The sequence below is a fragment of the Muntiacus reevesi genome, chromosome 4 (genome assembly GCF_963930625.1).
Source record: "Muntiacus reevesi chromosome 4, mMunRee1.1, whole genome shotgun sequence".
NCBI lineage: Eukaryota > Metazoa > Chordata > Mammalia > Artiodactyla > Cervidae > Muntiacus > Muntiacus reevesi.
Genome location: NC_089252.1, coordinates 31,028,537 through 31,044,596, shown reverse-complemented (window position 1 = coordinate 31,044,596; position 16,060 = coordinate 31,028,537). Strand labels below are relative to the sequence as shown.

The following is a 16,060-nucleotide window of genomic DNA, read 5'->3' as shown; positions in this document are numbered from 1 at the left end:
ATATGGAATGGAATATGAGACACGGTAACTGTGATGTTTTGAGGAAGACAAGGCATCTCTAATTTCACAACTGATGAAGTAGTATAGAACTTGAAGAACTAGCTTTGCTGACCTTTCATGTTTCTTCTTTAGGATACTCTTTTTTTCTTCTAGTTTTATGGAGATAGAGTTGACATATAACATAATAGTAAAGTGTCCAACATAAAGATTTGATACTGTATATATTGCAAACCGATCATGGCAGCCTTTTCTTGTGTGTGTACCATTTCTGGGCCTGTGGTGGGGCAGAATGTTAGAGCTGACGAAAGCTTAGAAATCATGGAACCCAGTGCTAGGGACTTAGGAGGGTTAACCTGGGGTGCGGATAGAGGGTGGGAATAATGCAATCAGAACTCAGCCTCCTTATTCTGGTTTGGTGCTATCTCCTGCCTCTACTTCTGCACTGAACCCAAATCTTACCCTGAAGTCTATTTTAGGGTGGAAATAATTAGCCCCAGGTTTTACTCTAAAATACATCAACTTCATATCATATCCCGTGGAGTTTGATGCTGAATTTCCTGGAAGTGTGACTTCCCCTCATCCCTGTAGGGTGTAAGGTGACGTGACTACTTTGTGGTGCAGTGGATAACAGAATTTGTTAGGCAGACCTCAGACAGGAGAGCACGATGGCCTTTGATCCTCAGCCCTTCCCCCTTCTAAGCCGTGTGACCCTGAGCAAGTCACGAAGCCTCTTCATGCCTTAGGCTTTCTCCTTGGTCAGGTGCGGCACCATCAGCCACCTTTCCGTGACTGCACTGGGATTAGAGAGAATTACATCAGGTGCCTGGCGCACACACGGCTGGATATGATGGGGAGCTGCTATTACTAACAGCAGAGGATAAAACTCCTTATATGCTTGCTGCTGTTGCTTCTGCCCACCCCTACCCACCCCCAGGATGCCAGCCCAAGGATGTTTTGCTCCAAGAGAGCTGGGTCCTTTCTCTGCCCCTCAGAGGGAGGGTGGCAAGAACTTAATGTCTCACTGGCTCGCTGTCTACTCCTCTGAGCAGTTTGCTAATTACCAGTGATCATGAACGCGCTGGTGAGTGTGTGAGACTTCCAAGGTGGTCACTGTGTTATATCATCTAGTAGCGTCATTCCTTTCTCTCTGCCTGTTCTTAGGAGAGAAGCGCTGCTGTGCTTAGGTTTATTGCATGACTGGAGACAAATTAGACCATTTTTCTCGAAATCTTCACTCCCCTCCCTTCTATACTGCCTCACTGGTTGTGAAATCAGAGATGCCGTGTCTTCCTCAAAGCATCCCATTGAAAATGTTTAAGAAGAAAAAGAGAATTATGAAGTTCTCAGGTGGTTTTCATGGAACACTTGCAAAGGAAGTCAGCAGGATGAGAGATGTGTAACCTACAGATGAGCTGAAAAGTGTGTTATTTTGCTGTTCAGTCGCTAAGTCGGGTCCGACTCTTTTGCGATCACATGGGCTGTAGCTCACCAGGCTCCTCTGTTCATGGGATTTTTGAGGCAAGAACACTGGAGTGGGTTGCCATGTCCTTCTCCAAGGGATCTTCCCAATCCAGGGATCGAACCTGTGTCTCCTTCATTGTCAGGTGAATTCTTTACCACTGAGCCACAGGGAAGCCTCTGTTATTTTAGGATCCTTTTCTGAAAACATCTCTTTGACAGGTTGGTGCAGCATGATAGAGCTGAATTTCAAGGACGCGTTCAATTCCTTTGAGAGGCTAAAAAACGAGTCCCGGTGGTCCCAGTGCTATTACGCCTACCTAACTGCAGGTGAGTGGATCCCAGGTCACAGCGTGCCCTCCTGTCTCAGACTAGCTCCCTCCTGTTGGATGGAGAGTGACGGGCAGAGGATGCAGATCGCTAAGTTGTATCTGACTCTGACACCCCATGGGCTCCAGTACACCAGTCTCCCGGGTCCTCCACCATCTCCCGGAGCTTACTCAAACTCATGTCCATTGAGTCGGTGATGCGATCCAACCATCTTGTCCTCTGTTGTCCCCTTCTTCTCCTGCCCTCAATATTTCCTGGCATCGGGACTTTTTCCAGTGAGTCAGATCTTCAGATCAAGTGGCTAAAGTACTGTTTTGGACTGCAAGTGACTAGGAGCTGAATACCGCTCCCACCCACACAGTGGAACGGTGGGAAGTTCGATGCTACACGCCCTGCCTCTGCCCGTGTCCCCCCAGGACTGGGTCCGTCACATGCTGGGTCCTGGACATGCTTGTTATGAGCTTCTCGTTTTTGTACACTTTGTCCTAAACAGCCTCAACTTACCCTCACCCCTCTCCTTTTTCCCTCAAATCTATTTTTCATTTATTAGGTGCTTAAAGAATTTTAAAGCATTGAACATGTCTTTTAAATCGTGTTCATATCTTCGTTTGCATTGTTGGTGCCCTCGTTTTGAGTTGCCCAGGTTTTGAGTAGTCTGTTCCAGCCTTGTTTTGCCTCTTAACCCTGTTATAATTAGTGTGATTTTGCGGAGCACAACTTGTTTCAACACTGCGTGTCATTGTGGCAGAAACGACCTCTGCTTTCTGACAGGAGTGTGTGTGCATCGCCGGTTTCCCTTCAATGAACAGATCGGTAAAGACACGCTGCCACCTGGTGGACAGAACAGGTGTCTGTGCCCTGAGCCCCAGGAATTGCCTGTGGGGTGCCGAATGGTTTAGGTGGGGACTGAAGAGACCCAGGGAGTGTGCTTCTCCTGCCTCTAACAGTGAGCTCTCCTGACACACCCACAGAAGCCATTCTTTTACTTAAAATTTAAAACTGATCCAAGCGTTATTTTAGATATATTCTTATTTCTCTGAAGGTTTGCATTTAACAGGACATCTCCTGTCATTCCATCCCTGTAACTGGCCTCTTTAAAATGGGGAAGAATTAACAGTGACTCGTGTGTATATCCAGAATGTTCTGGAACTGCAGTCCATTAGCAATCAGGATGGAAGCCCTTACACCCACAGGCCTTCCTATAAGATCCCACAGGGTGTTAATCCGTTTTCATCTGGCTCTTGTTGTTGAGGTTTGAGTAGGATTATTCTCAGTATGCTGCTGGGATACGTTAAGGGTTGATTTACGGAACTCAGAGGCATCTCAGATGAAAGTTGCAGCTGTTTATTGAGTGGGCGTGGTGTGCCCTGCGCGGTGATGAACCAAGACAGAGGGGCTGCTGTCGTTGTGGTGTAATGGGGTCACGCAGTCAGTGTGGGCAGCTTTTTATTTGTTTGTTTTATTCTAATCGGAGGATAATTGCCTTACTCCATCGTGTTGCTTTCTGCCATACATCGACATGAATCAGCCACAGGTTTGCACATGTCCCCGCCCTCCTGAACCTGCCACCCCTTCCCACCTCGCTAGGTGGCCGCATAGCGCCTGATTTGAGCTCCCTGCTAATGCAGCACTTTTCCACCGGCCGCCTGTTTTGCAAGTGGCACTTACACGTTTCCATGCTGCTCTCTCAGTTCCTCTCACCCTTTGTGTCCACAAACCTGTTCTGTGTCTGCGTCTCCTTTGCTTGGTAAATGGTTAAAGCTGTGGTGCATATATACAATAGGACATGCCTTAGCCACAAAAATGAACACATTTCAGTCAGTCCTAATGAGGTGGATGAACCTAAGCCTGTTACACAGAGTGAAGTCAGTCAGAGAAAAACAAGTTTCATGTATTAACGCATATATACAGAATCTAGAAAGGTGATGAGCTATGTATTTTTTTAAAAATCTTTGTGGAGCATAGAGCATGAAGAAATAAATGTACAGTGTGGCTCTACAGAGGAGCATTTATTCTCACTGGAAGTCCCAGGATCACATCAGTTGTAGGAGATGATAAAGCATGAAAGACTCCAGGCTCCACCTCTCCACGGGGGCTTCCTGAAAATGATGTGTGAAGAGCGCCACATGAAGAGGCTCAGGGAGGTGTGGGAGGCTCGCTGTTGAACTGTCGTGCAGGCCGCTTGCAGGAGCTGTTATCTGAGTTGGCTTGAAGGACTGGTATGTGTTCCAGGCAGCGCCTGAGAAGATGGGCATGAAGGGACTGGAAGCACTGCCACTGGGGGCTTAGTTCCTTGCTTTTTTTTTTTTTTTTTTTTTTATCATTTTTCTTTTTTTTGTCTTTTTTCCTACTCTTGGCAGATCTCAATTATACAATACAGTATTATCATCTGTAGTCACCATGTTATTATACAGTAGATCTTCAAACCTTGTTCATCTTATAGCTGAGAGTTTTTTTTTTAATTATGTTAAAATAACATTTTAAATATGTTATTTTAAATGTTATTTTAGATATGTTAACATTTTACATAATGTAAAATCTACTTTAATCATTAAAAAAATGGGTTTTTTTGGCTACACTGTACAGCTTGCAGACTCTTATTTCCCCAGGCCTCTGAAGGTGAAAGCCCAGAATCCTAACTACTGGACTGACAGGGAATTCCCTGTTTTAACCATTTTTAAGTGTGTGGTTCAGTGGCTTTAAGTTCTTTGATAGCCATCACCACTGTCCAGCTTTCTTTTTGAAAAGTGAAACTCTATGATCTTTATTTTTTGTGTGTTTGTGTGGCAGAGTCTTATTAAAGTGAAAAAAGGACAGAGAAATCTTCTGACATAGACATCAGAAGGGGGATGGGGAGTGCCCCCCTGCTAGTCTTAATCAAAACCTTATATCCTTTTACCAGACCCATTCCCACAACTACATCTTAAATTAACAAGATTAGAGCTAACAATAGAAAGGTCTTACCAGATCCACTCCCACAACATACTTCTTAAGATACAAGATTAGTTAGAAGGTTCCTGTTAAAGAGAAACATGATACATTGTTACATTGACTTAAGACAAAGCCCTGTAGAAAAAAGCGCTTGTCCTTTTCTCCTTCTTGAGAATTCCAGACCTCTGTCCCCTTCTCAAAAGCCCCCAGACCCCTTTCTCCTCCTCAGGGACCCGGGACTTCTTATCAACCTACCTAGGAATTGACTCTTTCATTCCCCTCTTTTAGGAGTGAAACTCTGATCTTTAAACAAGAACTACCCACCCCCTGCCCATGCCAACCCCTAGTAAACTCTGCTCCTTCTGTCTACATGAATTTGACTTTTCTAGGTACCTTGAGTAAGTGGACTCAACAATATTTGTTGATTGAATCTGGTTTATTTCACTTAACATAGTGTCCTCAAGGTTCATCCATAATGTAGTATGTGTCAGGATTTCATTCATTTTTAAGGCTAAATAATATTCCATAGTGTGTACAGACCATGTTTTAACCAAACAAAACATGTTTTATTTGTTCATTGTCTGGGGACACGTGGGTTGTTTCCACCCTTTGGCTGTCGTGAATGATGCTGCTGGGTATGTGGTTCTTTTTAAGACCCTGGCTTCAATGCCATTTAGTACATTACCCAGACGTGGGATGGCTGGACCATATCCTTGTACTATTCTTGCAAATTTTCTATGCATTTGAAATTGCATAAAAAATAAGTTACCCCAAAAGATTAGAATATCTCTCTAAGGGCTTCCGTGGTGGCTCATTGGTAAAGAATCCACCTGCCAGTGGGGAGATATAGGTTTGATCCCTGATCCAGAAAGATCCCCTGGAAAAGGAAATGACAACCCACCCCAATATTCTTGCCTGGAAACCCCGTGGACAGAGGAGCCTGATGGGCTACAGTCCATGGGGTTGCAAAAGAATCGGACACAACTGAGCGACTTAACGACAACAATAAAGTTTAGTCCTAGTGGACAGGCCAAGCATCCTAAGTCTGTGTAGGTCTCAGACTTAGGATAAATCAGAGGTGCTCATGCTTTCTAATATCTGCATCCTTTGAGGCAGCTGTCTATAACTTATGAAAAGGAAGTGGTATATATATTCTTGAGAATCTGAGGTATTAGTGTTGTCGACCTGCAGAGATGATTCCGATCCAGATGCTGTTGATGTTTATGATTTTTGTGTGCCCACATTTGCTCATTCCTTTTTAAAAAATTATGTGACTATTTAATAATATTATCAGTTATGTAAGGAAACCTCAAGCTAGGGGCAGCAGAAATTACTCTCTTTCATTGATTTATTGTGTGACCTCAGGCAAGTCTTTTAACTTTCCTAGGTCTATAATATGATGGAGTTGTTTTACAAAACAATCACTGAGCTTCCTTCTGGTTTTGAAATGTTGTAACACAACAGATGAGGTCATTTTGGATGGGTTCGGACCCCACATCCAGACCAGTGCTGCTTCCAAAACTGGGAATGGGATTCTCTCTCCCTTTTCATATTCAGGCTAATCCCAGTGATTCCCAGTAGAAATCTTCTGCTTTTTCCCATCACCTTGATGTCTTCAGCTTTCTCCAAGCCTTGCTGCTTGTATTTCTTTGACCTTCTAGTAGCTGCTCATTCTCTGACATGCCACAGTCCTGTGCCCGGCTTGACCAAGCCCCAAAATGTGAGAATGGGACCATCTAGTTTTAGGATCGCTCAAATAAAGAAGGAAGAACTAGCAAATCAATAGACATTCCAAGTGGGGCTTGAAAAACAGTATGTGCCAAAGCCAAAATCAACAAGAAATTAATAGAAAGGAATTCAATGTCTTGGGAGTTGCAAAGAGGATGACAAAGAGTGGTTGGTAAAGTCAGATTAAGGAGGTGGGACTGCAGCCTGGTTTGAAGTTTGGAGAAGGGAGAGAGCAGGTCAAGCAGAGGCAGTGTGATTTGAGTCTTTGCCTGGGGCTTGGGGTAGATGAAGATTAAAATCGTAGCCCCCTCCAAGGCTCAGCTTGACTGCTTGTTCCTCAGAGCTGTCCGATCACTCCAAAGAGAAACCATCCCTTCCCATGTTGAGCTTTTTGAAAGTAACTTTGATGCCAGGACTCCAAAGGCTCTCTTCACTGCATCCATTGTAGCTCTGGGATTGTGGATGTTCTCTCTCCAACTGAAATTCAAGTTTCTTCTGGGTGTAAGCATGTATATTTCTTCTTCACATCCTTGATGGTGGCTGTAGGGAGTAGGTGCCCGATGAACACACCCGTGACTACTTCATGTCAGTACACGCATACAGGACCACTTCATGACTTTCTTTCCAGGCACCGGGATATCCCTCTGCCAGTGAGAAGCTTTCACAGTCTTCCCAGCTCCTCATTGTTCTTGCCTAGATCTCATTTTTCCTCCACTTTCCAAGTGTGCGAGCTCTCACTGGGCTGTGTTCTGTGACAATATCTAGGACCATAGTTTTCCCAACATGTTCCTGTGAAGCCCAGGGAACCTAGCAGCTGGGAAATAATTATTGAATCAGTGGAATGATGATCAGCAGGTTGGTGTAGTCCCACATGTAACAGTCTTTAAAAATATTTCCTCCCATTTTGTCCTTCGGTAATAACCTTTTCCAAGTGTCATCAACCTGGGTATCCCTTAGTGGTATTTTCCCCCTAAATACTTTAAAGATTATGACGATGGTTTCTTAACAGTTTGCCAGGGAGCCACCGGTGATGTGGACGGGGCACAGATTGTCTTCAAAGAAGTCCAGAAGCTCTTCAAAAGGAAAAACAATCAGATTGAGCAGTTTTCTGTGAAAAAGGTTTGTCGGAATCTGTTGATCTGGTGTGTTGTTTATAAGGGAAATTTCTAACCATGCTCACCTTGGGCAACAAATGGAAATCCTAGGAAATTAGGAAATCCTGTGCAAAGCTGATCTCCTTGCTGAGCAAGTAGCTCACCACTGTGAGGGCATGCTCCCTCACAGTCATCCTGCTCTGAATGCAAAGTCCTGGTTGGTTGCAAATAATTAAAGCTAATGTTTCTTTGAATGAACAGACATTACCGACCCTGCGGAGCTCATGAGCCCCTGGAGAGGGAGAGCATATATCTGAAGGGTGTGGTAGCCTCAGAGGAGTGCAGATCAGCAGAACCTGAGCAAGAGATACAGACTCTGGGTTCTCATCTAGTGAAACTGTCACATTGGGTGATGAATAAAAAGCAAGAGCATGCATCAAATTGACCAACAGAAAGGCCCAGGACTGTAGTGAGAGGGGCCTTCATTTATTTTTGTACTTTTTTAAGAATAAAGTTTAGCTGAATTACCACAGGTTATAGGACAGCTTGTCATATCCTAAATTCTGCATGTTTTTAGTTGGAAGTTTTTATTGAATGAACATTTAATGGCTTAGTGTGAGTATAAACTGGTTTGTAATGGGGAATGCCCCCAAGAGGACTGGGACTAATTAGAAAACTAAAAAGTCAATAAAACGTTAACTAAAAGGCCTCTAGTGTTACAGCCTGCATATAAACCCATTGAGTTAATATCTCACCCGGCTTTTATAAGTTCCTTTGACCTAAACCAAAATGAATCTGGTTTCATCCTGCAGTTTTTAAAATATGTCCTGGATCTTGACAGTAGATTAAATTGAATAACGAGAGAAAGGCATATCTACCAATATAACAAAAATAAGGAAGCAAAATTCAGAGAGAAATTTTCATTTTTAGCTTTGTGGGAGGGGATTGTTCATATCAAATATGAACCATGCATTTTTCTAATGTCTCTGAAGTATTTTTTCTTTAGTTTTTTTTTTAAATGTAGCCTAATCATTCTAACTGCTTGCAGGCAGAGAGATTTCGGAAGCAAACCCCAACCAGGGCGCTCTGCGTGTTGGCATCCATCGAAGTGTTGTATTTGTGGAAGGCCCTTCCCAACTGCTCCCCCCCCAACCTGCAGAGGATGAGTCAAGGTAAAACTCGAAGTACACACCGCAGCCTGTTCCCTCGGCGTCTCATTCATCTGCTCTGACTCAGAGAGTGCAGATCTGTCACTCTCTGGGACACATGGCCTAGAGGTTAAGACAATCCCATCACTTAGGTACTGGGGATAGAAAGCAATGGAAGGGACAGATTCAGGAGTGTGTGGTGATGCTCCGATCATCGGGGTTATTCATCTCAAAACTACCTATGGAAATGTCATCTCACGTATATGCTGCCCTTCTCCAGAATTGATTTTGTATTAATATTTTGGACTCAAATTTATCGGATTGTTCTGCAGTGACACTTGTGATCAAATATAGCATTTTCCATTGAATTCCAGTGGAATTAGGCTCATCTCGGTCTTTGTTGCTGCATGCGGGCACTTCTCTAGATGGGGCAGGAGTGGGGGCTGCTCTTCATTGCAGGATGTGGGCTTCTCATTGCAGTGGCCTTTTGTTGTTTCAGAGTACAGGCTCTAGGGTACAGGGGCTTCAGTAGTTACAGCTCCCGGGCTCTAGAACATAGGCTCAGTGGTTGTGGCAAACGGGCTCTGCTACATGGCAGGTGGGATCTTCTCAGACTAGGGATTGAACCCATGTCTCCTGCATTGGCAAATGGGTTCTTTACCACTGAGCCACCAGGGAAGCCCCTGAATCCCATGCTTTTATCATCAGACTTCTCTGCAGATGCCTTTTGCTTATTAAGAAAAAAATAGGTTTCCTCTCAAAGGTCAAAAAGTTTTGTCAGTATTGATATTCCAGAGCAGAGTAATACAACTCCAAAAGAAGTTGTACACAGAGGCCCTGTAATTAAAGTAGGTGTGTAACCCTCCCAAGGAGATTACTTGAAAGGAAATAAAATTGTTTTTGGATGTGCAAGTTCTGCTCTGTTGTTTAAAAAGATTCATAATTTTAAGCCCATTCCTGGTTGTTGATGCAAAGTCTGGAATATCTACCAATGTCTAACTCAAAGGAACAGGGAAGAATCTTAGGGACTATATTCTTTTGAATGCACAAGTGTAGGCTCTGTATTTAGAGATAATTCAAACACACGTGCAAATATAAAATAGTAATTGGCAGGCACAAGAAAGATGATCACTTTCTTGGACTAAGGAGACTCACGAATGGATGAGGAAGGGGAACCTTCTCAGTTTGAACTCAGTAAGTTGCTAAACAATGAGATTATTAACTCCTGATGATATTTAAGTGAATGTATTCCCTTCTTGCTGTCTTTACTTCTCTTTAAGCTTGCCATGGAGTAGATGACTCATCTGTCGTTGGATTAAAGTATTTGCTTCTTGGTGCCATACACAAATGTCTAGGGAACTCAGAAGATGCTGTTCAGGTAAACTGTTCATGTGGTGTCATAGCTAAAGGAACTGAACTATGAAAAACTATATATGGGCTTGCGAATAAGAAAAAGGAAAAAGCATTACACAAAGTCAGTCCTCCCATCACAGTGTGAGTTTCATAAACTTTATTAGATGAAGATCATCCTCTTCAGATGCCAGAAGTTGGTGATGTTTCATGTTTGTTTTTAATGTGACTTCAGAGCCTTTGAATATTTCTTCACCTATGGGCTCCTTTTCTGGCACTAGCTGTTTATCAAAGATGACAGTCTCAATTGGTGGAGGAGGAAGTGAGGAGGCAGACAATTTTGTTAGTTCTTTCCAATAACATCTGTATTACTTTCAGTTCTTTCAGCGAGCTGTCAAAGATGAATTGTGTCGTCAGAATAACTTATACGTTCAGCCATATGCTTGCTATGAACTTGGCTGTCTTCTATTAGACAAACCAGAGGTAAGATCCTGTTTTCTTAAATAGTGTTCATCAACAAAACTGTGGAAGTGAACAGGCACAAAACATCCTTTATTTAAAACAAGTTGGGTTTTTTTTTGTTTTTCCCTTGATTTCACATGGGATGCATCCAAAAAGCTACTAATTCTATCTTACTATGTTGAAGGAGGTAATCTGTTCCCTGGAGTTACAATGATAAACATAGCTTTTGGAACAAAAATTCATTTGAGGCAAAATCATTGTCTTTTTTTAGAGTGGTATAATATTATGTAATGTGGTTTATTCAGAAGAATACAGAATTACATTGTGATCCTAGTGCTATCATTTATTTTTAGTGTATGATACCAATTAAGTTACTTAATCATATACTTTGTTCCTAATCTATAAAACAAGATAAAAAATACTTGCCTTTCCAATTTAATAAAGACCGTAGTGAGAATAAATGAGGATGGTGTGTAGGATTACTTAAAATTTTTTAGAATACCTTGTAAATTTGATGGATTATTAAGATGTATATTTAAACACAATGGAGCAGTTTTTAAAAACAGAATTTTAATAGTGCTGGATTTGCTTAATATCTTCTTTTAGAAGCTCAGTTACATAATATTGACTATATAAAATTCTAAGTTTCAATAAATTCAGGTCAGCTTTCAAATATATGGATTTTTTAAAAGTTGAGCTAAATCAACAAATATTCTAGCCTAATCCTTAAATATGTCACCTGTCTTGCCAAAGATAGGCTTTTAATTGATAAGTCTTCTCATTTGAAATTCTAATTTTACCAAAATAGAAAATGCAGTTTTTATGAATTTTGGTAGAAATTTCTAACACCATATTCTTTAAAGAAATTTTTTACTCTTAATGCAGCCTAAAATACATATACATGAAATACAACAAGTATGATTTACCTCTTGAAAAATGAAGCTGATTGTTCTCAATTAGTATTACCTTCAAAAAGAGATCTAATTTACTGATTTCAAATAAATGATCAATTTTAGATTGTTAAGTAGGGTCTTAAACTATTTTAACTCTTTTAGCTGTTTACAGAATAATACTTAAAATTATGAAAAATTATCAAGTAATTCCTTGATGTAAACATCATTATATTAAAGAAAAATTGAGTCATTATGCTTGAATGAGCAGTCTGCTCCCCTTTAGGTCACCATGAATTGTTGGAATTAACAAATCTTCTATTACATTTTGTGCTTGAGTATATGTAAACATAGGTGTTAAGAGATAATGTATCTTTCTTATATTCATAGACTGTAGGAAGAGGCAGAGCTCTCCTTCTTCAAGCAAAGGTAAAAATGCCTGAAAATCCCCAATCTCTCTTTTTCCAATGACCCTTGTCCTCTGTGTATACTCTGGAGCCTGAATTCAAGAGGTTTTGTGAAACGATTGTCCTGGTTGATAATATTTCTGGAGGGGAAAGTGATAACTGAATCAGTGAGCAGTTGATTTTTAAGTAAAATTACACAAAAAATTCCTATGAAATTGCTCATCATGCTTTATAGAAACTCCTCTTGTTTGAGTGGGAAAATAACTTGATTTCACAGCTGTGTTCTTGAGTTAAGAAGTTTAGCAGTAACTTCCACTGAGCCCAGCTTCAGACTGCTACCTCAGGAATAACAGGAGGGAAATTTTCCAAAGACAGCATTTAATAACATTCAGTTGACATTTTAAAATCAGACAAGAATTTGAAGTTTGGGGAATTAAAAAAAAAAATCAAGTGAATGTGAAGCCATTATTAGGTGCATAAGGAGTTTTACTGTGGGAAGCACACAGTGCGGTGTGATTAATACCGTAGTCCGACCCCTTAGCTAATAGTCTCTCTCTCTGGTCTTGCAGGAGGATTTCTCTGGCTACGACTTTGAAAACAGGTTGCATGTCCGCATTCATGCTGCCCTGGCCTCAATGAGGGAACTGGTTCCTCAGTGACAGACCCCAAGTTCCTGCTGTGTCCCTCCCCAATACAGGTTCTGCACTTTAAAAGCAGAGCACACCGCTCTTACGAAGATCAGCTTTTCTTCCGAAAACCACCTGGGCCCAGGACACATTTCCTCAGTTAGGCTGATGTATTAAAGATCTCCTCTTTTAAACACATAGCTGAAAAAAAGAGATGATGATGATGATGGTAGTAATAATAACTAACCACCTGGGGAGAGGGTTAAGTGACCTTGTTCAAACATTTTAGTTTTGTGATTTATTATTTTTAAAATAAAAGTAAACTAAATATTCAACCTGCGATCTTGTAGGAATGCCTACCTGAAGCACACATCTGACTGGGTAACACAAAGTACCTGTAAAATTATTAACAGTTATCACAACATAGCATTTATATTGTGTTTTGAAAAAATAGCAATGCCTTCCAGTTTTACTTTATCCTCAAACTATTCCAGTGAATAACAGCACAGATATTCTAATCTCCATTGTCCAGAAAATGAGACTCAGGCACAAAAATGCAAATTGACTTATTGCAATTAATTATTTCTCTTATTATAGAGTCTTGAATAGAATGCAGGTCTCCTGACCACAGACCAAATAATTCTTCTATTGTAAAAACAAATATGTTAATAACCCAGAATTCCATGTTTTCCTTATTTTAAAAAAAAATACTTCTCAGCTGAAACATCATCAAAATATTTATCTCCAGATTGTCTACAGAAATGCTTCAAAGGACAAACACTTTTTTCCCTTTGAAAGCCAACAACATGAAAGCAAATAGAAAATAGTTTTACAGCCCACAGTATAGCTGTTTTGCGAATGTATTAGAAGACCTAGACTACAGACAGGATTAATGATACCTGCAGTGGAGGGGTTTCCCTTCCTTTGTGATTGTCTAATTTCCAGGTTTTGGAACTTTTTCAGCAAATTGCATGAAAAGGCTATTCTTGAAAGCACACAGATTTTTTTTGCCTCAAAGTATTTGCTGGGCTGTCTGTTGCCAGGATTTAAATCACTTTCCCCTTAGCTCAGGTTATTGATATTGTAAATAGACTTCGAAGTTATTTTTTAATCCTTTGTTGCTAATTTTTATTGTCATTGAATTTACCTCTTTGTTCAGTACTGCATACCTGTGTTTTCCAAGAATCTAAATACCTCAGTCATTTTAGAATTTATGTCATCAATTTGTGACTAACCTGGATCAATCTTAAGGGTAGTTATTTTTAAAATTTCCAGTGCCCTATAGAATATCCTCTTGGGGTGTCATTTAATTTTACATATCCTTTTAGCTGAAGTATGATCTCATAGAATATCAACAGTTTTAATATTTCACTTAAACATGGGAGGGTCAGCTAGAGCTTTGGCAGCTTTAATCTACTTAATCAGGTTTTGAGGGAATAATAGTTTCTTAAAAAAAAAGGCTTGCTCCTCACTGACTTTGGCTGAACTTGTTTCATGTTTTTTCCCTTACAAAATGCTTATTAACGTTGACTTTCTTTCCAGTGGGACTGCTGGATGGGTTTTAGATGCTAGCCAGAGAGAAAAGATGCCTACTTACTTTCATGAACGGGAAGATCCAGGAGCCAGGTAGATGCCTTCTGAAGGGAATAATTGGTGTCTAAAAATTTTAGATACCTGGTTTGAAGGAAAGGATGTTATGAATCTTTAAAATATGGCTCTCACCATTTTCATGTCCTCTTGGTTATAGTTTATGTGGCAGATTTCTCAGTAATGATTGTGGAGCGTTTGGAATAATGAAGTTCTTGCTCCAGTATTCATACTTACTTGAATTTTCAGATCAGGTATTGTTCAAACTACTTATTATTCAGTAGTAAAAGAGTACATAAGGCTCCATACTTTTCTGCTTTAACTGCTTTAAAACTTCTTGTTTTTCCAGAGAGATCTCAGGATTTCAAATAAATCTGTGTTCAGTTCACGTCACTGAATACACATGATTGCAACACTGTTCAGTGAGTCGTCTTTACGAGTCCATTTATAGACCTGTTTATAAACACTCTCTGCTAGGTTTGGTGCAGGATAGCCCTGGCGGTTTATCTGGGAACCTGGTGGTAGAGCTCCAAGAGGGAGTAGACAGTGGTTCTGAAAATACTAAAATAACAAAACTGCGCTGAGTACACGAAGCCATTAGATTCACTGAAATCTGAGTACATTATTGAGTGGAGTAATTTATAACAGTCTGGCCTGCGTGCCATGACTTATCCAACCTTTGAGTTAACTGTTATCTGCCTGGAAACCTAGTTTGGTGTAAATTGCTCTTTACCCTTCTCTGATGAAGAAAATAATCAATAATCATGTTTGCATCTGTGTGTGCTTTATTAATGTTGGCATTATTCCTTCCCCTTTTCCTGTTTTGGAGACTGTCAAGTGGACCTTCTAATTTATAGGTGTCAGATATATTTTTGTATTAGATTGTGTCTATGATGAGAGAAATCTCTAATGTATATTTTCAGTACTTGGAACACAATTATAATCTGACACACTTTGAGGCATGGCCTAGTCATAATAATATGTAACTCTGTGATGTATTTGAGATTTTACTTTTATTGGGATAGATATCTTTTTGATTTTAGCACATGATAGCTAAGTAAAGAATTATTACTTTCAGATGTGACAGAAAATTAGAATATTTATTGTCCTATATTGTGTAAGTCAATTATTTAGAGAATTTGCATTTTTATCTTTCTGCCAACTAAAATTGAAAGACAGTGCATACATAGTTTTTTAACACACACACACACACACACACACACTCCTTTGCTATGTAAACTTTCATAGTTGATTGCTTCCCTAAGCAGATTGTGGTGGCAAGTATTCAAATATGGATCTCTATCTATGAAGATACATGGTCACACAGTCATGTTTTGTTTGTTATGTCTTGTTTGTTTGGATGTTGTTTGTACATTTTATTTACATATTTTTTGGCCCCACCACTTGGCATGTGCGATCTTAGTTCCCCAACCAGGAATTGAACCCATGCCCCATATAGTGGAAGCTCAGAGTCTACCAGGGTTTTATTTTATAGAAAAAAATCTTTTTAGGCCCAGATCCTCCCAAAAAAGACATAGTTGGGGTGGGAGACTTGAACTTAGGAAGAGGAAATACTTAGAAAACTTAGAGAAAAGGACAGGGAAGGGAGAACAAGAAAAGGGAAAGTTAGTTCCTAAAAGGTGGGCTCCTTCAGTTAAAGTGAGCACAATTCACCTAATTGGCTAACTTGTGAAAAACTAGCAAGGGGGCTGAGTTCCTAGTTGATCAGGATATTCAATAGAAGCAACACACTTGTAACTTAGATGGACTCTGGAGTGGTTCTCAAGTTGTAGTTTTACAACTACAGAGAGATACTAATTCAGTAGCTTCTAAGTAGGGCTTGAGAAATCTGTATGCAGGTCAGGAAGCAACAGTTAGAACTGGACATGGAACAACAGACTGGTTCCAAATAGAAAAAGGAGTACGCCAAGGCTATATATTGTCACCCTGCTTATTTAACTTATATGCAGAGTACATCATGAGAAATGCTGGGCTGGAGGAAACACAAGCTGGAATCAAGATTGCTGGGAGAAATATCAATAACCTCAG

At 40.4% G+C, this 16,060-nt stretch overlaps 1 protein-coding gene across 1 annotated transcript in view; it reads left to right on the top strand.

The window, feature by feature from the left end:
• TTC39C (tetratricopeptide repeat domain 39C) overlaps positions 1 to 14,776 on the top strand; it is a 96,422-nt gene extending 81,646 nt beyond the window's left edge. Inside the window, exons 8-14 of the mRNA XM_065932450.1 lie at positions 1,681 to 1,788; positions 7,457 to 7,566; positions 8,590 to 8,713; positions 9,970 to 10,067; positions 10,418 to 10,522; positions 11,782 to 11,820; positions 12,368 to 14,776. Coding sequence (XP_065788522.1) covers positions 1,681 to 1,788; positions 7,457 to 7,566; positions 8,590 to 8,713; positions 9,970 to 10,067; positions 10,418 to 10,522; positions 11,782 to 11,820; positions 12,368 to 12,457 — 674 coding nt within the window. The 3' untranslated portion in view covers positions 12,458 to 14,776. The remainder of the gene's footprint in view (positions 1 to 1,680; positions 1,789 to 7,456; positions 7,567 to 8,589; positions 8,714 to 9,969; positions 10,068 to 10,417; positions 10,523 to 11,781; positions 11,821 to 12,367) is intronic.
• The last annotated feature ends 1,284 nt before the right edge of the window (positions 14,777 to 16,060 follow it).